The sequence below is a fragment of the Canis lupus genome, chromosome 20 (genome assembly GCF_048164855.1).
Source record: "Canis lupus baileyi chromosome 20, mCanLup2.hap1, whole genome shotgun sequence".
Lineage (NCBI taxonomy): Eukaryota > Metazoa > Chordata > Mammalia > Carnivora > Canidae > Canis > Canis lupus.
In genome coordinates, this window is record NC_132857.1 from 47,833,320 (window position 1) to 47,855,344 (window position 22,025).

Here is a 22,025-nt window from a genome sequence, read left to right on the forward strand (position 1 = left end):
TAGTTTCCCTTTATCAGATGTAAATGTATACATATGATTTTCTATCCTAATAGTATCATTGCTAAAATAGGACAAATTTATTGCAAAGTTCTACTTTTTTGAATTTAGGATTTTCATTTTTTTTTATTCATTAAAAAATAGCCTGGTTATCTTTCCATTCTATACTTTACCCCTGGACATAGACAATAGAAGCCCAAATTCTTTATTTTCATAAAACATTCAGAATTTGACTAAGTGATATTTTGGCAGGTAAGCAGGCTTGTGAAGATTCTACTAACGGTAAATTCTAGAAAGATAAATAATATTTATGTCACACTAGTAGAGTAAAGAATATGGCTTAGGGAAAGAGGGAAAATATTACTTTTCAGTATTAAGCACAAGAGATACTGATGGAGTCATTTAAATCTATACATTTATTTTCTGGTTCCCTGATCAAAAAATCCGTAATGTCATTCCAGAATCAACTAAAGTAGTCATAATATGGGGTAAGGACATCACACCCAATAAATCCAATGTATGGTCATAAATAACCGGTGACAAGATGATTCTCAGAAAATAAGAGCATCAGGGTGAAGATGTTACCAGATGTTCATCTTCACTGATTCACAACACACTGAATGCTCAATGATTTTCAATACTCAAGAAAGCAGAACTGAACAGAAAAAGAACAATAACAACAAGAAAACCAACAGGATGGCCCTATTTTCAAGGAAACTATGGCCAAATTAGGAAATCCCCCTTTATGATGAGTTCCAGAGGACCCACAGCTTGACCAGGATTGTGAGTAGTATTAGCCATAAGTGGATATTGGCTCGGGAGTGGAAGGTAGAAATTCCTGTTGGATCTTTATATAATAAAAAATAAACAATTTGTGGAGAGGTTAAAAATAAATAGGTGAATACAAAAAGTAGGCAAATACAATTAAAGTAAACTGAGGTTCTTGGAATGGAATGGAGACTGACGCGGGGCAACAGTAATGGGAAAGCTAAGCCATTTGCTTCCAAAGAGGCAAAAAACAAAATAAAACAAACATATCAGATTCAAAAGAAGAAGTAAACAGAAAACTCTCGTTGCCCCTTTGGCTAGCTCACTAGACAGATAGGCCTATGAGCTAGAGGCACTAATGACATATGTCATGTGGAAGAGACTGCAGAGGCATGTGGTTACCCTGACAACAAAAGGCGTTGCTCGTATTATTCCACAAAGTGGAAGACACATTTTGACTGCTTTCTCCAGACAGATGATTTCTTTCCTAATAAGCTCTCTAAATACACAGCAAAGTTTTAAGGCCTGAGGCATTCTTCCTTGTGGAGATATATTAGTCCAATGAATGAAACACTTAAATCTTAGAGAAAAATTGGCAGCTTGATTGTAACAAAATTAGAGGTTACTACTTTAAACTACTAATTCTTTATAGCTGTGGATTGTAAGGTATCTGTCACAATTCCAGCTTCAGGAAACCAAAGATATAAGTCACTGGAGACATTTGATTTCAATCAAAGAAAGATGAAAACCTACAAAATGAGACTTCAAGCGTTTGAAACATGGAAATACTGTCCTCCTTTTTAAAGAAATCCCTATAGTTAGCAATATACTTTAAGCAAATATTGCTAATAACACAGGATAGACTGAAGTAGTCACATATTTTATCTATGTGTTATTTTTCATCTCAGAAAAGAAAATTTCGTTCATTTTACTAAAGTTAATTACCTGTAATGTAATGTTATTAAAACAAAAATTTAAAGCCACTCTCAAGTGTGTGTGTGTGTGTGTGTGTGTGGTGTATATCAAACTAAAAGCTATTTAGACCTTCGGCCCACGATATATGAATCAGAGTAAATCTTCATAAGCCAGGGATAGAAAAAACGACTATGCAAATTCTGAATATTATTACATTATATGGCTTAATAATATTATAAGATATACAGATATATGTTATTTCAATCGAGAAGTTCATACAGCAATGGGGAAATCCAAAAAGAACCAAGAAAAAGTTATCTTTGGAGCTAGAATGCGTAAGAGTTCCAAAAACACTTCCGGAAGGAAATCCCTGGCTTCTATCTACAGTTTATTCTGAAGAACAGATTTCAAAATCTGAGTAGTTTTAAACTTCTATCTACATTAACACCATGTCAACCTCACAGGGGGGAAAGGAACTAAATAAAAGTATGTGATTCTCAGACAATTTCAAAAAAGGACCACATTTGTCTTTGGACCACAGACTCGGTATTCTGTGAAGTTATCTTTTTTTTTTTAGAATACTATACTTGTGTATGTTATATATATGTATAATAATGAAAGTTATGTCTTCTTAATAAAGGAGCTTCTGTTCACCAGGATAATTAAGAGAGGCAAAGTAAAGAGCATGCTTGGAGATTCTGAAATGAAGTTGCATTCCTGGAAATTAAATGAGATGTATTTATGGCTAGGGAAAAAAAATGTGTGTTTATGGGTAGATATGTGTATGTTGATCGATGTGTAAGGAAATGGGAAGGGGGTGTGGCATAAGATGAGCTGGAATATCATGGAGAAGCTTATAAACCACTGAGTTTTCAATGGACAGCTATTGGAAGGATTTAAGTGGTGAGGTATGATGATTATATTAATGTTTTAAAATTATTTTGGCTATAGTGTGGAGAATGGCTTAGGAATGGGGACCAGAAGTGGATACAGGACAATCAGAGGAGGCTTACTGAATGGACTTCAGAAAGTAAAATGTGTAATTGTAAAATAAATTTTTGTGAGACAAAAGTGGATAAAAATGGGATATATCTGGAGACAAAAATATTTGATCTTGTGATAAGTTGAATATCAATGATGAAAAGAATAACTTGTAGAGTATAACTGTCTTTTTCTTTAATTTTTAAATTATTTTTAAAGTATAACTTTCAAGATCAATATACTATTGCCATATATACCAAAAATTTTCAATTAATATATTGCTTGTAACTTTTAAAAAAATATTATGACCGATCCAGTTCTAGATGTTAGGATTACATATAATAATGGCCAAAACAGCAAAAATACTTGCCATGGGAATTTCTTACAGCAAGGTAAGGTACAGTATAGATAGTAAACATAATAGTTAAGTAAATTATATAGTAGTTTAACAAACATAAGCACTATGAAAGTGAAAAAAAATAATGAGTAATGTGTTGATGGTCCAGGATGGGAGTGGGACAATAGATTGCAATTATCAATATATTATATATTCAGAAGATGGCATTTGAGCAAAGTCTTGAATGAGTTTAGGAATTGAGCCATGTAGGCTATCTGGCTGAAGAACACTTAGGCCAAGAGAACATTTCAAGAAAGGCCTTACATTAGAAGGTACTGATGGGTTTTACAAATACCAAAGCATCCTTAGAGAAGGGTAAGGGAAAAATTAATAGGAGATGAAGTCAAAGAGGTAATGGGAGACCAGATCTTTTAAACCCGTGTAAGGCATTATGAGAAATTTGTCTTTGCAATGGGGAACCACTAGATATCTTTGATCAGAGATGTGATGTGATCTAATTTATGTCTTAGAAGGTGCATTCTGGCGACAGTGTGGTGAGTAAGAAGGAAAGCAAAAAGACTAGTTAGGAGGCTATTGCACTAGGTTAGAAGAAAGATAATGGTGGTTCAAAATAAAATAGTTGTCTTTCTTTTTTTTAATTTTTATTTATTTATGATAGTCACACAGAGAGAAAGAGAGAGAGGCAGAGACACAGGCAGAGGGAGAAGCAGGCTCCATGCACCGGGAGCCCGATGTGGGACTCGATCCTGGGTCTCCAGGATCGCGCCCTGGGCCAAAGGCAGGCGCCAAACCGCTGCGCCACCCAGGGATCCCAAAATAGTTGTCTTAGACATAAATAAAATACATTACTTCCTCCTCATCTCTTAGGGTGGTCTACACTCAAATCTCTTCAAATGGGCCTTTATTGATCATCCTATTCAAAGACTTACAACATTTGACTTCTTTTTCTTGGTTATGTTTTTCCTTCAATATAATTTTCCATTGTGTATTTCCATTATATATTTCCTTCAATATAATTTTAAAATTATATAATTATAATATACTTATATACTTATATTATCATATAATTAAAATTATATAATATCAAAATTATAATTATGATATTATATGATTATATTTTGAAAATTACGTTGCATTTTTGGTATTTATTTTTTTATGAATTTACTTGACTCTGTTTTTGTTCCCCAGAATATAAGCTTCATGAGAACAAGACTCCATTGTCATTTTGTATCCCAGGAACCCAACACTAAACCTAATAAACAGAACTCCTTAAATAAAATTTTGGGTATGAGTAAATAAAACTTGACTAGTTCACCTTAAAATGCTATACAGTATGTTCAATAATATCTTCAGAGTTATTAATTGTGGAATCATATGTTTTATATAGTCTTGTAAGATTTATGCAGTAAAATTTGAATATTGATCACAACTGTTATAGAACCATTAACTCCAATCAACATACATTGTTGAATGCCTGTCTTATGCAATCAATAATATCAAGTCACAAAATGACAATAGTTCAATGATTTGATAATTTTAGATTTCCTCCAAAGAAATCATAATAAATAATTTTAATTGTTAACTGGTTTGAATAAACTGATGGTTTGAAAAGTATTCTTGGCAAGCAAGTATAGATAATTTCAAGGTAAAGTTATAATGATTAGCATAAATTTATAATAATAAAGAAAATAAATTTAGAAATGGAAAAAGAAACTATCAATTTCTACTAGTACTTTAATGTCCTAAAACAAGACTCTGAAGTTTTTGCTAAAACTTACGTACACACATAAACTTTTTATGGGCACATATGCAAACCTATGCACTTATGTGTATGTGTGATGTCTGTATATGTGTGATATACACAAAATTCCATACATTGGGGTTTGAGGTTTATAGCTAGAACTCCAATTAAAGATGGAAGCCTATTAAATAAAACTTAGTTGGATATATTCTTAAAAGCTTTCAGGGAAAAATAATTGCCTAATCAACTTATTGAGAAAAAGATATGATTATTAATGAATAAAACTGTAAGCAGGATCATTCTGAACATCTTATTTGTATAGTAGAGAATATGCCAAAAATGTTATCTCCTATTCACTTCTCAAAATCAGGTAGATCAGATAAACCATTTGTTTTGCTCAGGAATATTTAGCTATTTAATGGTAAAAATCTTATCTGGATTTTTAAAGTCATTTGCATTTTTCCAAGCATTGACCTACTTTATAGTGCTCGTCATCATGTACTTTGCTGTACAGCATTTTATACTAGAAATGATAAATTGCCAGAAAGTATGTACAATTGTTGCATAATGCTATCATATTCTGTTCTGACTACTAAAATTTAAATTCAGAAATCTCATTATGCTTTACATATAGAATGAATCATGTCAGCCTTTTAAGTTTTAAATTATTTAATTTTCTTAAAAGAAAAAAAAAATCCATCCATTTTGTATAGCCCAAGGGGCTAGGAAATCATAAGCATTTCTATCTATAAATAACTTAGACTGCATTTGAAATTTAAATTTATAGTCATAATTAGTATTCAAGCCATTTTCACAGATTGCAGAAGAGTATTCCCCTCATGACTTCCAGAAAAAGATCATATTGAAAATTACCTCCCTTTGGAATGGACTTCAGTTAACTTTTAATTGAGTAATATTCTGATTTCTGATATAACATATTTCCTATATTTTATTGGGGGAAATATTCCATTATTTTTAGTTTCTGTGAATATGGGTTCAAGACATCCTGTTATTATATGGCTAACGTCTTCCATTTGGTCCACTGATAATGGGGTTTTGACTAAAAGTATCCATAGTTTGATTTTTGTATTTTTCTTTCATCTCCTGATTCAGAGATAGAAACCAATGTTCCATTTTCAGCTCAGGGGAAAATCTTGAGTTTCGTTTTCCAAAGGGTGGAGAATTCTCTGGTCAGTATCATTTATTGATTGTGTCAAAACTTAGAAGAAGAAATAGATTGCATGCTTATTAAACTACTAGACAACTAGCTGGTGACTAGTAAAAAATGCAGATACAATACATTGCAGAGTATTCAGGGGGGTAAAAAAAAATCCAATTTTTATACATAAACTGTATTCCAGAGTAATAAACACAAATCATCCAAGTAAACAACTAGATAAACATAAATGATGTCACACATCTTTTGGAAAGTATATATATTTACTATCTGGAAGGGACATTGAAAATTTTCTACTTTAATATGATAGTTGCTTTTTTTATAAGTAAGTTGAGACTCAGGGATGTAACAATTTTCTCAAGTTAAAGTCTAATTTGGTCACATTACAGCTTTATGGCCATAGATGAGTCATTTGAACATTAAAGAATGCACATTATTCATTAAGAATATAAGAATGGATTGATTACATATTTATAATATTGAGGAATCAGGATTACAGAATGATTTATGAAGGAAAAATTAAGTAATTCCTTTCATCTGTATAGCCTTAAGCTTTGTTTTGTTGCAGTGCACTGATTGGAATGTCTATAGAATACTGAATGGCTTAGGACATAGTCTTAACTTATAATCATGACATTTAAATAGCTATGATGGAATCCTATAAACTGTACCCTAATGTTACACACTCTTTTCCTAGTGAATACTGTTAGTTGTGAGTAAATCTGAAGAGAGAGAAAAACAAAGTCTAGATGAAATAACGCATGTAATCAGTACCATTAAATAACAAGATGAAGTTTCATGTCATATTAGGGAAAAGCTAATCAATAGCTTTGCCATCATTTACAAAAGATTCTATACCACAGTTATAAAATATAATATATATATTATATGTGTATATGTATATATAAATAAAGGGGCATCTGGGTGGCTCAGTCGGTTAAGAGGTTCTGCCTTGGGCTCCGGTCATGATCCCAGGGTCCTGGAATTGAGCCTGGCACAGGTAACAGTCTCTCTGCTCAGTGGAAAGTCTGCTTCTCCCTCTCCCTCTGCCCTTCCCCCTGCTCATGCTGTCTCTCTCTCTCTCAGTCTTTCAAATAAACAAATAAAAACATCTTTAAAATATAGAAAATATATACAGATAAATAAATATATAATATACAAAGAAAACATATACATTTATACATTTCTATGTGTAAAAATAAAAATTTAGAGATCTGTATAAATTCTGTTCCCTAGAATATACTGACTATATATTAATTTTTAATTTCCCCAAGGACAAAACTAAAATAATTATCAAATAATTTTCACTGAAAAAATATATCAAGTTAAAGATGTATTTTTAGAAAATAAAATTCAGACAAAGGTAAGTTGCAAATAATTTTTCATGTGATAATATACATCCTAGAGAAGAACACCTTGTCAATCAACATTATCTGCACCATCATTGTCATCACTGTTCTCAGCAGCAGCAGCATCCTGTTAATATAGCAAGGTACTACTATATAGATACTATATAGTACTTATTATATGCCAAGAACTATCAACACTGACACATATACATACAGTATATATTCCTCACTAAAACTTCATGAAATAGGGTAGAGCAGTTTAGAGGCTAGTAAGAAACAGGATCAAGGATTAAAACCCAGGCAATGTAACTCTACAGTACATACTCATCACTTCATTGATAACATGTGAAATGGTACATAGGAGCAATGTTTTTGCAAAGCAGACTTGTGTTTTACAGATAAAGAAAGCTAGAGTTAGCCAAGACTAAAACCAGATTTTTGTTCTGATAGCAAACAAGTAAGTGAAAGAAGGCAGAGTGATCTACTAAATTTTTTGGCTCTCTTCTGGAATTGTTCTTAATAGAACTTAAAGGTATTGTATAATACTGTGTTTGGTGGAGGATTTGTTGAAGAAACAATTCTGATATATATGGATTTTTACTCACAGTTAATTTAATCTAACCTGGATTAGAAAGGCAATATAACTTAATTAAAACCAGATTATTGCCATCTACCTGATAAAAATGTATTCCAGATTGCTATCAAATGGTATTCATGCAGTTTGAGTCTTTATGGTAGATACCATGGCAAAGATAGTTAAGGACTTCCAGATAGGCACCCCTAATTCTTTTCAAATGCAAAGCTTCAATTATATCCTACTGTAATAGCACTTGACTTTTTGGTTGTATGGGAAGGGGCCAGGCCCCATAAAAATAAATATTTATCTGTCATTTTTCTCCCAGGTTACTTCAAAATATAAAATACACAATAAAATGACATGCCCTAAAACAAAAAAGGATAGTCTATAACCACAAATCTAAACAAATGTTCTAGTTTATTTTTCTCAAAAAGAATAACCATGATAATCAACATGTCCATCATATACCAGCAAACAATATTGCTCTGTTTTGGATGTTCCCTGAAATACAGTTATCAGGAGTCAGAAGAAATGGTTGCACAATTGATTTGATCTCTTGCCCTAGAAGAGAGGTATATTTCTGATATTGTTAAAATGAAACGGTATACCCTGCATATTTTGACAGTTTATTTTCTAACATAAAAACAATTGAGATTGATTCTCAATCTCATCTCACAATGAAAAAAAAAAAACTCACCTTCATAATATAATGTTAAATAATACAAAATATGAAATGTACTAGAAATATTGAGTCTTATTCATTACCATTTTTACATATTAAAGCAAATGTATTTAAAGAAAAATAATTTCATGCAATTAAATTATATGTTGCTGTGAGAATAATTGAGAAGGGAAATGTTTTATTTCTTTATATGGAGAATATTGGGAGAAATCATTGACCATATTCATTACCTCCTATAATCATATATTGTAAAAAAAATAATATATTGTGATGGATAGATAAAAAAAAAAACAGAGAGATGGAAAGGTATGAGACTTCAAATAGTCAATGTTATTTACTTACAATTAAGCCACTGTTTGCTTGCCTTTTTTCTCTGCCATGGATCCTTTTGTAGAAAATTCCGCCTGGATTAAACTGAGTACTCCAAATTATCATATCTCTTTGATAATATACATCCATCCCTGTTATCCTTGAATTATGTTCAATATGAGAAATTTGTTGATGATCGCCACTGTAGTTGAATGGATATATAAAACCCAGGATATCAGTGTCATTAGCAATGTAGAGAACTTGATCTTCAGAGCCTGGAGATTATTATAATAAAATACAAAAATAAAGTAAATTTCAACTAATGTAAAAGCAATGATTGTATTTTTAAATTATCTTGAATTATTATACTTAACACAGTTTCTTGCTCTATAAAAATCAAACAACTTTATATCGTGTTTTAGTCTTCATGATTTATTTCTAATATACACGTTCTTAAACATTTCTAAGACTTATTGATGTAGGTTTTCCCAGGGCAAAGCTTACCTTATGGCTAGAAATTAGGTATTTGTAGTAGATATCCTTTTCATAAAGAGGGATTTCTATTTGATAAATTGCAGTGCATTATGTCTAATGCTTTGATCCTCAATATTCAGATGCTATATTGTGTACTCATTAATCCTCAAACATTCCTGAGTATCCAGTTTATGCATTCAGTTTATCATCATTGTATTAGGTTAAGCAATGAAAATTAAGAGGAGGAAAGTCTTCCTTTTTTAATATTCATGTATCTCAAATATTCTATTTTTATCATAAGAAGATATTACTATTTATTACATTAAAATATCGTAATGTCAATATCATTTAGAATATTGCTAGTTGATGCCTGTAGCCTGAAGTTTTCATACCTACAATACAATTCTAATATCATTTGCATATTGAGACAAGTAAAACCCTAGACTGAATTCTCAATATATTAATTAAAATATTGATGGAACTGTAAATATTGAATTGCATACACACTATCTGCAAATTAAAAAAAAACAATAATGAAGTAAAGTTCAGCACTATTGGTTTAATAGTTCTCACTTGGTTATGTTTATCTACTCTATGGCAGGCATTATGGAAAAGATTTCACAATTTATCCCCTCTTATGGAAAGCAGGGATACATATTTCCATTTTATAGCTGAGGAATTGAGGCTCAGAGAGTTTAATAACTTGCCCAGGGCCAAAGATTACAGAAGGGCAATGCTAGGATTCAAATTCAAGTATGTTTACCTCTACAGCCCATCCTTAATCTACTATATCATGTTGTTTTCTACCTGTAATAACTGTTTTATTACAATTGCCCAATCCTGCCCTATAACTAACAATCTTTGTTACGATATTCTTAGTAAAAACCAGAGCATGAAAATTCATTCCCAAAAAAGCCCCAAATACTTGTTTTTTTTTTTTTGAAGTTTAACAAATTTTATTCCTAAGTAAAGGAGGTCTGAATTAAAGCATGATTTTACTTAAAACTTTTTATATTCTTACTCAAAATTCCATTCTCCTTACAATGCTAGCCTTTAACCTGTTATTTTTATCCATTGTTATAATAATATTTCTCAAATACACTGAGAGCAGTCCATAAAGAAAGATGCTTTACAGTCTATCACATTGACTTGTAAAAACTTTTCCCTCCTTCTGACCAATTTTTTTAACACAAAAGTGATTTTAACAGTTACAATGTATTTGACAGTCATGTCTATAAACCTTCCTAGATTAGATTAATTAAGCAGGTTAACAAACAAACTGGGAAAATTAGCCAATATTGAAAAGAGACTTATTTCTATTTTCAAACATGGAGCTATTGCTAAAATATAATATGAAACATTGTTTTCCCATAAGATATTTATAACAGTTATATTAGCATTTGAAATAATTGTTATGATCTTACCTTTTGCTATGCAGGTGTTATTCCTTTCCTGAAAATTCTGGTCACACACACATTTATATGACCCTTCCATGTTTATACATTGGTGGGAACATGTGCCAAACACCAAACATTCATTAAGATCTAGAAGAGAAAAGCTCAAAATAGCATCATCTTACCCTCAATTAGCACTTCTATTTTTCAGACATGTAAAAAAAGACAAATTTATTTTTCTTCCTTCTACTTCTTATTTCTATTTCTTTTATTGTCTTTTTAAAACTCTTAAGTCTGTGATTTGCTGTGTCACATTTTCCGGCCTTAGCAAGTTTTTACAATAGTTTCACTATAATAATTCATCAATTGCTTGTACATTGCTTTTTAATCTACTTAACACATTGATATAGCACTTTCAGTGCTATTGAAATAGCACTTTCCTAGTATTTTCGTCACTCAAACGCACACTTCTTGAGGTTTCCTTTTAAGACTCTTTCTAATTACTTACCTTCATACCTTTGTACACATCATATAATATCCTTGCTCACCTTCACATAGAGAATTCTTACTCATCTCTCAAGATCCACCTAAAGTGAAACCTTGCTTGTTCTCCACCAACATACATCCCTACCATGGTTTCTCCACTGTTTGCTATCTGGGTATTTCTCTCTTACAACACTGTATATACTATATTTCATATATAATATATATGCCATGTTGTACAGAGAAATTAAACACACATACACATATATGCACACTAATGTTGGTACCATGAGCTTTCATAGAGGATGGAAAAATCTCACACATGTCCAGTACCTAAAACAGTGCCTGGCACACAGCAACTATTAATCCATTTCTACTTCTCTGATGGTATTTTCGGTAATCTGTCTTCTTTTTATATATTCTAATTAAAGTGCTTTGGTTCTAACATCAAATAGTGATTTCTTATTTTCTTTTTGAGCTATATATAGGAAAAGCAAAAACACATTTGAATTCCTTGAATTATGAATCAAAGTAATGTCTTTCCCTTCCTCCATTTCAAATCAAGTTGCTTTTCCTTACTATCAAAACTTCCTTCACTAAGGATACAAATTTTATTGAAGTGCAAAAGTTATTAATTTGCACAATAAAAATACCGGATTTGTAGCAACTTAAAATGAAGAATGAAGTTGCAGCTTGTATTTGCCATAGAATATAATTAAAAACACAGAAATGTTTGAGAATGGAAGTTTTAATTTTCATAAGTATGTGCAGGAAATAGAGCCCACTATTCACAGACAAATGTTAGAAAATTAATGTTTGAAATTAAAATTTGAAGAAGTTGTGGATGTGTGCATGTGTGTGTTTATATACAATCAAGAGAAAGTGTCTGGGGAAAAAAAGAAATAATCTAGCCTTGAAAAATAATTTGCTCTTGGGCACCTGGGTGACTCAGTGATTGAGTGTCTGCCTTTGGCTCAGGTCATGATCCCAGGGTCCTGGGATGGAGTCCCATGTTGGGCTCTCTGCAGAGAGCCTGCTTCTCCCTCTGCTTATCTCTCTCTCTCTCTCTCTCTCTCTGTCTCATGAATAAATAAATAAAATCTTAAAAGAATAATTTGCTTTTAATTTTATTTATTTATTTCAAGATTTTATTTATTTATTTGACAGAGAAAGAGAGAGAGAGAGAGAGATTGAGTACACACAAGCAGGAGGAGAAGCAGAGGGAGAGGAAGAAGCATGTAGGCTCTCTCCTGAGCAGAGAGCCTGATGTGGGGCTTGATACCAGTATGCTGGGATCATGACCTGAGCCTAAGGCGGACGCTTGATCGACTGAGCCACCCTAGGCATCCCAATAATTTGCTTTTTAAATCACAATAGTGAAAACCTAGGGGTGCCAGGGTGGCTCAGTCAGTTGAGCACCTGACTCTTGCTTTTGGCTCAAGTCATGATCTCTGGGTCCTGAGATTGGGTTCCATGCCAGCAGGGAGGCTGCTTGAGGTTCTCTCTATCCCTCTCCCTCTGCTCCTCCCCGACTCTCTCTCTCTAAAATAAATAAATAGGGTAGCCCGGGTGGCTCAGTGGTTTAGCGCCGCCTTGGGTCCAGGGCCTGATCCTGGAGACCCGGGATCGAGTCCCACGTCAGGCTCCCTACACGGAGCCTGCTTCTCCCTCTGCCTGTGTCTGTGCCTTCTCTCTCTCTCTCTCTCTCTCTCTCATGAATAAATAAATAAAATCTTTAAAAAATAAAATAAAATAAAATAAATAAATAAATCTTAAAAAAAATAAAGAAAACCTAGACTGTTATTTTTCAGTGTTCCATGTTAATGGAAAAATAAAATGTCACGAATAATCCAAACTGGTATATAATTCAAAATGTACATAAATATGACATGTCCACACTTCATTCTCTTTTGGGCGAATATAACCAATTCAATTCAATAATCTCATTTTGATTGATGCAATGCAAAAATCACGTTTCTTTACCCAAGAATAAAATGGACAGTAGAGAAGGAAGCTAGTAGAAAACATTTTACAACTTGAATTTCCCTAGATAAGCCAAACTTAGACAACTCTAATCACAATAATATCAATTTTAATGGAGAAACTGGCAGTAAATACATATAGGTCTGTATTTCATGGCTCTCTATTAAAGTCCCAATGTATAGTATATTTACATATAATTTACTGTGAAATCCTGGCTATCCTACCATGCTCGATTTTTAAATGGTCTCAAGTAAATTGACAGAGATTTATCTAGATCCTGTCTTTGAATTTTAGAAGGGACTTTGATAATATAAAGCACTGTTTAGGAAATGGGTTAGGACAAAAGCCCACGGTTCTCTAAAAGTGAATTACCTATTGCAGTACTGCAAATGCCACAACTCAAGAGAAATGGGTCATCATAAACATGGTCTTTCATGAAGTGCCTCCAATTCTCCAATAGTTCCTGAACCAGCAATTTTGTTATTTGCATTTCAAAACAAAGTTGTAACAGTACAATTGAAATTCCTGCAGATCTGAATTTACTATAGAAAAGGCTTTGTAGCCTCAGAGACGGTTAGCTTAGCCGTACAAACAAATAGGCTCTTGACCCGAGAGACTTTCACTCTTGTAGGTAAAACGGTATCCCGTAGATACACACCAACCTGATGAAAATCAATCCCATGTCATCTCACAGTTTAACAGCATTGTGAGTCTTTTATAACCTAAAGATTTAAGAGCAAGCTGTTGAGGAAATGTACTATACCTTCACACTGTCTGTTTTTCATGTTTCTCTGAAATCCAGGCTTACAGCGACAAAAAACAGATGTTTTTATTTGATTACAATATGCGTCATCGCCACATGGATTCACATTATCTTCACAGGTATATTCAGCAGGAGCTGGGATTTAAAAATGCCATCAAAACTAATATAATTCTAATTCTTGAAGTGGGAGTTTACTTTTTTTAAAATTTGAAATTATATTTATTATTCCATAGATAACTTTTTGAATTTATAAGATTATGATCTTCTCTCTATATAAGCCCTCATTTCTTATAAAGGTGTAGAAGCAGATAAAACATAAGCTCATTTACATTAAATATAGTTCAGACCAAACTGCCAATAGCTGATATTTACAGCTGTTATTGAAGTACACTATTTTGTAAAAGGAAGAGTCAACGTTTTTAATGATAGGCTGTCATTACTAAGGTACAAATGAGGACTACATCCTTCTCTAGGAACCAAAAGGTTTCCTACAAGCTACCTAGACATGTGGCCATTAATTGCTAACCTAAATTTAGTATTCAGGAATTCAATCAAGGGTACTACCATGTTATTCAAACAAGTAGGCTAAATCATCAGTTCTTAAACTTTTTCAGCCTGGAAATATGTATGAGGAGCAACATGCTCCAGTGGTCATGGGCTGTTACACAAGTTAGGACAGACTATGTGTTATTTGTCATTTCTAGCACAGTAGTTGCAATTTCATAGCTTTATCTCCTATTACAAAAAACATTATAGCATGCAAATAAATGAGAGGGACATTATTATAAAAATATTGTTGGATTAGCTCTATTTACTGACAGATATCAAATTATTTTGAAATATGAAAACTTTATCAGAATTTTAGCCATTATTAATCTCCACTGACTTTCGAATATTTTATAATTAATTAAAGTACATCAGTGGAATTATATATACCTCAGTTGAGATAATATGTGGCCATATTGTAGTGGGTAATGCTTCATCACCCAGTGAGGAACAATTCAGATGCATAAATGAGAAAAAATAAAAGACTCCATAGTAGAAAGTATCTTATGACTTTTACAAGCAATCCGAATCTAAAGTCATAAGTTTGGTTATGTTTCTTAATTTGAAAAATTAGATATCAAACATTAAACACAAAAATAACCAAGGTCTAATAACTCAAATATCACCACGCTCCAAATGAATAATACAAATGATGTCTTCTTTAAGAATAACTCAGCAATGGATTAAAATCTTAAAACACTGAATACATTATTAACACCTTACCTTCTTTTAAACTAAATATCATTATAAGAATCAAAAATATTAAATTTATTTTATAAAATAAAATATTAAGGGATACAGATTTCTTTGGTGACATCAAAGTCTGTAATTGGAATTTGAGATCTCAGGTTCAGCCCTAACAAGTGTACTCATTGTGAAATTGAACTTTCCTACCTCATACTTTTTGATATAATTTAAGTGGCATTGCAAGGTTGTGTTGGCAAGGGCTTGCCGCCCAAAAAGTATACTGTTTGAAAATAAACTTACTTATTCTGCAGCCTTGTTCATCTGAACCATCTCCACAGTCATCAAGTTGATCACACTGGAGGTCCATGGGGATACATTTTTTATTGCTGCAAGCAAACTCATCTTTTTTACATGGTCTTGCTTTATATGTAAGCTTGCCTATAAAGTAATTAAAAATGATTAGTGCTTCACAGAATCAAAACAAATTTACTGAGTACACAAACATTCAAGATTTTACTAAACACTGTGAAAAACATGACTCCACAATCCATATGAAGCTCTTGGGCCAAATAAAAGAATTCTGAAATTCTGGATTTTTAGAAAAGTAACAGTGCATTTACCCTATAATAAGTAACACTATATTTCCATAGGAAAATGTTTGAATATTCACCCTAAGTGGGACTTTGTTTCTAAAGCATTACAAACTGCTTCAGACCAGTTTAAGTCAGGGTTTGTCACCCACCAAGTGATTTTGTCGCATACATTAGCATAGTCTTTGGTTTTATTGTGAAGAAGGGATTTTGTATGCAGACATACATTCTTTAGTAGCACTCTCCCCTCAAGGAACTGTTTAACAGAGAACACTTTTATTTTATGTTTTAAAATATTTTATTTATTTATTCATGAGAGACACACAGAGAGAGGCCGAGACACAGGCAGAGGGAGAAGCAGGCTCCATGCAGAGAACCCTAGGACGTGGGACTCGATCCCAGGTCTCCAGGATCACGACCTGGGCTGATGGCAGTGCTAAACCACTGAGCCACCTGGACTGCCCAACAGAGAGCATTTTTTAACCACTATGTTTTTCTTTCTCTCACACAGTATTTTCTGGAATAAAGTATGTATAATCAAAGGAGACTTACAGACTAGTAGAGACTTTGGATAAAGCAGCACAAGTCTACTATTCAAATGAATGTTAGCAGATTATTTTCATACCGTGTCAGAAGATCAAGTGTCTGAAAAAAATATCCTCAGACATGCCACATGGAAAATACTTCTTTTTAATTTTTTGTGCCCCCAAACCATCATATTATCTTGTAGCTGTCAGTGAATCAATTATTTCACATTAAATGGATTTACCACCACAGTGATCTTCATCTGAGTTGTCCCCACAGTCATCAATCCCATTGCACATTTGCTCAGGCTGCAGGCATATTCTGTTATTTCTGCATCTGTGAGGTCTTGTGGGTGGGCAAAGAAATTTGGCTGAAAAAAAAAAAGAAAAAGAAAAAAGAAAAGCAGCTCGTTTGGGTACACTGAGTTATGAGGAAATATCCTTCTGGGGGAGGGTCTTCCTTTTTTTGTTTTGTATTAGTTTTTGCTTTTTGTTGTTTTCTTCTTTTCAAATCCTTAATCTGACTTTTATGAATATCTTTTGTTGTGGAAATTGCCTTCATGTAGGTACTGGAAAATGTGTGATAATAGAAGCTATGATCCTCGTTATTTATATTAACTACAGAAAAGAGTGCACAGCTCAAATGAAATAAAGAAAAAGAACCAAACTTCATGGTCTCATTTCCAGATGCCTTATCTTAGCTGACTTCACTTGGTGTACCAAATTAATTTATGCCTGCAGTTTATACAACATGGCAGGACACTTAGCTTTTGAAAGAGCAATTTCACACAGAATAGAGCTTGAGCAAGCATATGTTACAGGCCCAAATTTGAAAATAGGTCATCCTGTGAAAAAAATGCCCCAACAATGCTATAACTGTGTTTCTTGCTTTGTATTTCTGTAAAGGAATGTGTAAATATATATTTGAGTCACATAGGATCTCTGTTATTTATTTTTAATATTTATGGGTATATGTAGCTTTGTGTGTGTGTGTGTGTGTGTACGTGTTAAAGTGACAACAATGAAAGCCAGAGAATTTTACCATTGTCCTTTCTATTATTATCTAATCTGAAGACTTCCATCTCTAGAGTAGGAAACATCTCTCATGACTCTTTATCCTTATGTGTGGAATACTCCAGGACTCTTTCATTGGTTTCCTGATCTCACTCGTGAATTCTCTGCTGATATTCTCTCTCATTCATTTTCATGGATTTACTTGATACTATACCCTTAAGACTTTCAATTTACTATCTAATTTTAGCATCTCACAGGTGACTATAGGATATCTCCTCAAGAATTTCAAATTCAGGAAGTTCAAGACTCCATTCTTAATCACTTTCCCGATTTCCTTCTCTCCAGACATAAGCTTTGTGTTATTTCCATGGTTCAGTTAGTAGCAAATAATAGCTACAAGTCTGGGGTTATCTAAATGCATTCCTCTTATGACTTTCAACTCTTACTAGTCAACAAGTCCAGTTGACACAGTCCCCAAATTTGCCTTCTTTTCTCCTTATATACCAGTTATAATAACTCAGCTCTTGATTATCTCTTACAGAGAAAATAACAGTAGAATCCTAAGTGTGTATGTTTCATTGCTCAACCTAAGATCTTCCAAAAGGCACCAGAACAACCACCTTAGACATCAATCTGATCATCTCTTCCATAGTTATCCAGCACTTTCAGAATAAAATTTAGGATATTTTACATGACAGGGGCACCTGAGTGGCTCAGTAGTTGAGCATCTGCCTTGAGATCAGGTCATGATCCTGAGGTCCTGCGATCAAGTCTGGTATCAGGCTCCCTGCAGGGAAACTGATTCTCCCTCTGCCTATGTCTCTGCCTTTCTCTCGGCCATGAATAAATAAATAAAATCATTTTTTAAAGATACTTTACATGGCATAATAGACTGATCATTACTTTGTCCATACCACTCCTAAAGACTCATCCGTGACAGTCTTAATATTCTATCAATACCACTTTATTAGCTCCTTAAGTATGCCATACTTCTTCTTGTATGACCTCCTTGGTTTAACTGAAATCTGGTTCCCACTCCAAGCATAGTTCCTCCCCTTTAGGTCTTTTAAGAAATATCTCTTAAATTCCTCAAACTTCATGTTATCTCATGTTCAAATATTCTCTAATTTCCAGCTTTAGCTTTCAGAACTTTTTTTTTTATATCCTCACATCTGTTTTTAAAAAGAAACTAAAAACAAAAACTATTATTTTGATGGCCATTTGATTATACATCTTTTTTATTGCTATTTTCTCATCAACCTTGTAAATATCACCCCTTCCCACGTTTATTAAAGACTGTAGACTTTCCTTCATCATCAAAACCCTCCATCCAAACTCATTTCAACATCCTAGATGACTGATCAACACTCCCCTTTAACAAACCAGCCAATCAATACTTGTTCCTCTTAGCTCCTTGAGTTTTTCATACCCAATGATCTTTAACTCTAATTCACCTAAGCCACCAACTATCCTATATGGTTAGAAATCATCTATATCTATATATAGTAATATTTAGGGGACATCTGGCATTAATAAATTAATTCACGTTAAAATTTTTAATAACAGAAAAGGGTTTACTACCCTTATCTAAAACTAATTTTTCATATGCTCTGAAAATCATTTTTTCCTGACTTTTCAGGAACCATTCCATCTTTCTTGATACATTTCATTACTTTGGTATTTCTCTTCCACTATTTTTCCAAATTATTTTGTGGTCACTCACCTGAGTCTTTTCCAGCTGCTCATATTTATTTAGATGTTTGGTAGCCCTCAATATTCTATCCTAACTCACTTCTCCTCTTATATCTTACTCTCACTCAGCCTAAATCTTACAAATTCCGTAGTATTCATTACTCCATTTTATTCTGACTTGCACATTTATAACTCTAGACCAGCTCTTCAAGCTTTAGAATCAAACATCTAGAGCCTACATGAAATCTCTACTTGAATGTTTCCTCAAGTATATCTCAAACCAGGCTTTTAATCTTTACTTTCAACACTGTTCCTCTTCCTATGTTACCTATGTATTCCACTGTGAAAGCACAAACACAAATTATACTTAATAACTTCCTCTTCCTTGTCCCATGTATCTAATCTATTGCTTAATCCAATTTATTTTGGTTTTTAAATCACCTTCAAATTTGTGTATATTTGCCATCATGTGATACCAGTATTTTAACCCAAGCTACTAGCATAGCTTGCCTAGAGTACAGCAATTATCTTACCTAGCCTTGCCCTCTTTCAATCCTATATATGTAAAATATAAATATAACTATATGCCTGTTGTACTTAAAACTTTTTAGTATTCTTTTATTTTTAAATACTTTTAAAATTTTATTTATTTATTTACTTACTTTTAGAGAAGGAGGTTGAGGGGAGGAGCAGAGGGAGATGGGAAGAGAGAATCTTAAGCAGGCTCCATGTCCAGTGTGGAGCTCAACACGGGGCTTGATCTCATAACCCTGAAATCACTACCTGAGCTGAAATCAAGAGCTGGATGCTTAACTGACTGAGTCACCCAGGTAACCCAAAACTTTTTGGATTTATTAATTACTTTTAGGCTAAATCTAAAAATCCTTATGAAGACTCACAAGGTTCCAGACTCTTCTGTCTCTTCAGTTTCATCCTAAACCAGCATCTACTTTGTTCTGTATTCTCCAAGCTCATGGATCTTTCAGTCCTTCCAGGAAGCTATGGTGCACTCTGCCTCAGGGTTGTCTACATCTTGCCTACAACATTATGTCTTCTACCTTCCCTCCACCCATCCCTTTCACCTACATGGCCAGAACCCATTATTTTTATAAATTATGTGTGTGTGCATATTTTTCTATTATAATTCAGAAACAACAAAATCTCTGGTATAAACCCATTGTATAAGATTATGTAGAACTAAAACTGAAATTTCATTAGTTGTGCCTTCAGAGGACATTCTCCGAAGACTTTCATTTTTAAGTTTTAAATCCTTTTAAAAATAAGACTGCCTCTTTGTTTTTTATTCAATTGTAATGTCAGTAGTCAATGTCATCATCTATTAAAAAATATTGGTTTAACTTGGTCGACCCAATAGAACAGATAACTTAAGTATATACACTCATGCTATGTTTTCTTTCATTCATCTGATGTGCTACTTAATTATTTCCAAATAATTAAATAATTAATAATTAAAATATCTTTAATTTAGAAGTGAAATACATTTAATATGGAGATTGGATGCAAAGAATGTGAAGAAAGGACTAAAAATGTTTGCTAGGTATAAGAAATCCTTTCCTTTGGTGGTATAAAATTGGATATTTATAGTTGCTGGTTGCATAAGTACATTCCTGACAATTATCAGTTGAGTAACCTGAATTTGAAGAAACACTAGCTTTTGTTAAGATTTTCAGACTGAAATGTTATATAACTCCTAATTTAAGTTCTCTGCTTAGTCTAAATACATATAGATATATTAATATATTTATAATTATAATGTAGAACATATATGAATAAATAATATATAATATTTAAGTATATTAATATTACTCATATATTAAAATAAATCTATATGTTTACATATTAAAATATATCAATATATTTACATATTATCTCATATATATCCCTTCTCTGAACAACATTGGTCTCAGTAGTGGGTAACTTTTGGAACTACTTGATTTTATTATTCACATTTTTTCCATGTATTTATCCATCCAAAAAAAAATTGTTTTAGTCTAAGTGACCAATTTGATCAGAGCCAAAGTCCTTATATGAACCTTATATAATTCAAAAATTCAGCTACTCTAAATCCTCCAAACAGGCTATAAACTATCGTCTGAATAGTGTTGACATGTGCAAGTTCAGATTTAGGGGGATTTTCCGTAAAGTCATCAACTTTGAACAGAATAATCTCCTATTACCTGAACAAAAGCTGTATATGTAACTACCTAACCTCAGGATGGTAGCTCTGTGGTTTGTCTCACCACTTCATTGATTCATGCCAGTATATTAGGTCTGGAAATGAGAATATAATCTAGATCCATGTGACGTGCCATACCACACATATCAGGGGCTTCATCAGAGTTGTCTCCACAGTCATCTTCTCCATCACACACCCAGAAATGGAGTTTGCAAAGGGAATTATTGCAGAGAAACTCATCTGCTCTACATATATTTCCTCCTTTATTAAAAAAAAAAAGAAAAAGAGACATAGAGATGTAGCATAATTAGTGCTGGTCAGCAGGACACACATTCCTCTAATTCTTAGCACAGTATTTATTTCTCACTTCCTTATATTATTTTCCTATACAGTACTGGGACAAGCAGTATCCAAACTATTTTTTTAAGTTACTTATGTTTTACTTTTCAAAACAATCTGATATTATGCAGACATATATTTTTAAAGAAAATACCAATAAGATGATAGAAGAAAGTTTTCTCAAATATAAATTATCTTCCATTTTACATGATTTTTATTTTACTATAAATAAACTTAATTTTAAGTAGTATTAATTTTCATTATAAAAATTGTGCTGTTCTGGAAAGAAAAGATCCTTTCAAGACTGTTACAAAATTCAGCTGTATCTGGAAACAAACAAACTGAATTGCTGAAGACAGAATAACCAATAAAAAGTTTTTTGCAATCACAGAGAATCAGTTAATTTTATAACAGAATTAGAAGTTGGTGATGTGGTGAGATATTACAGTCATCCTTATAAAAACTACAATAGCTTCCCTTTTTTT

At 32.7% G+C, this 22,025-nt stretch overlaps 1 protein-coding gene across 1 annotated transcript in view; it reads right to left on the minus strand.

The window, feature by feature from the left end:
• LRP1B (LDL receptor related protein 1B) overlaps positions 1-22,025 on the minus strand; it is a 1,825,680-nt gene that overhangs the window by 109,114 nt on the left and 1,694,541 nt on the right. Inside the window, exons 72-77 of the mRNA XM_072789062.1 lie at positions 21,340-21,462; positions 16,544-16,669; positions 15,485-15,622; positions 13,952-14,086; positions 10,753-10,872; positions 8,888-9,129 (exon numbers count right to left, since the gene is read on the minus strand). Of these exons, the coding sequence (XP_072645163.1) occupies positions 8,888-9,129; positions 10,753-10,872; positions 13,952-14,086; positions 15,485-15,622; positions 16,544-16,669; positions 21,340-21,462 (884 nt within the window). The remainder of the gene's footprint in view (positions 1-8,887; positions 9,130-10,752; positions 10,873-13,951; positions 14,087-15,484; positions 15,623-16,543; positions 16,670-21,339; positions 21,463-22,025) is intronic.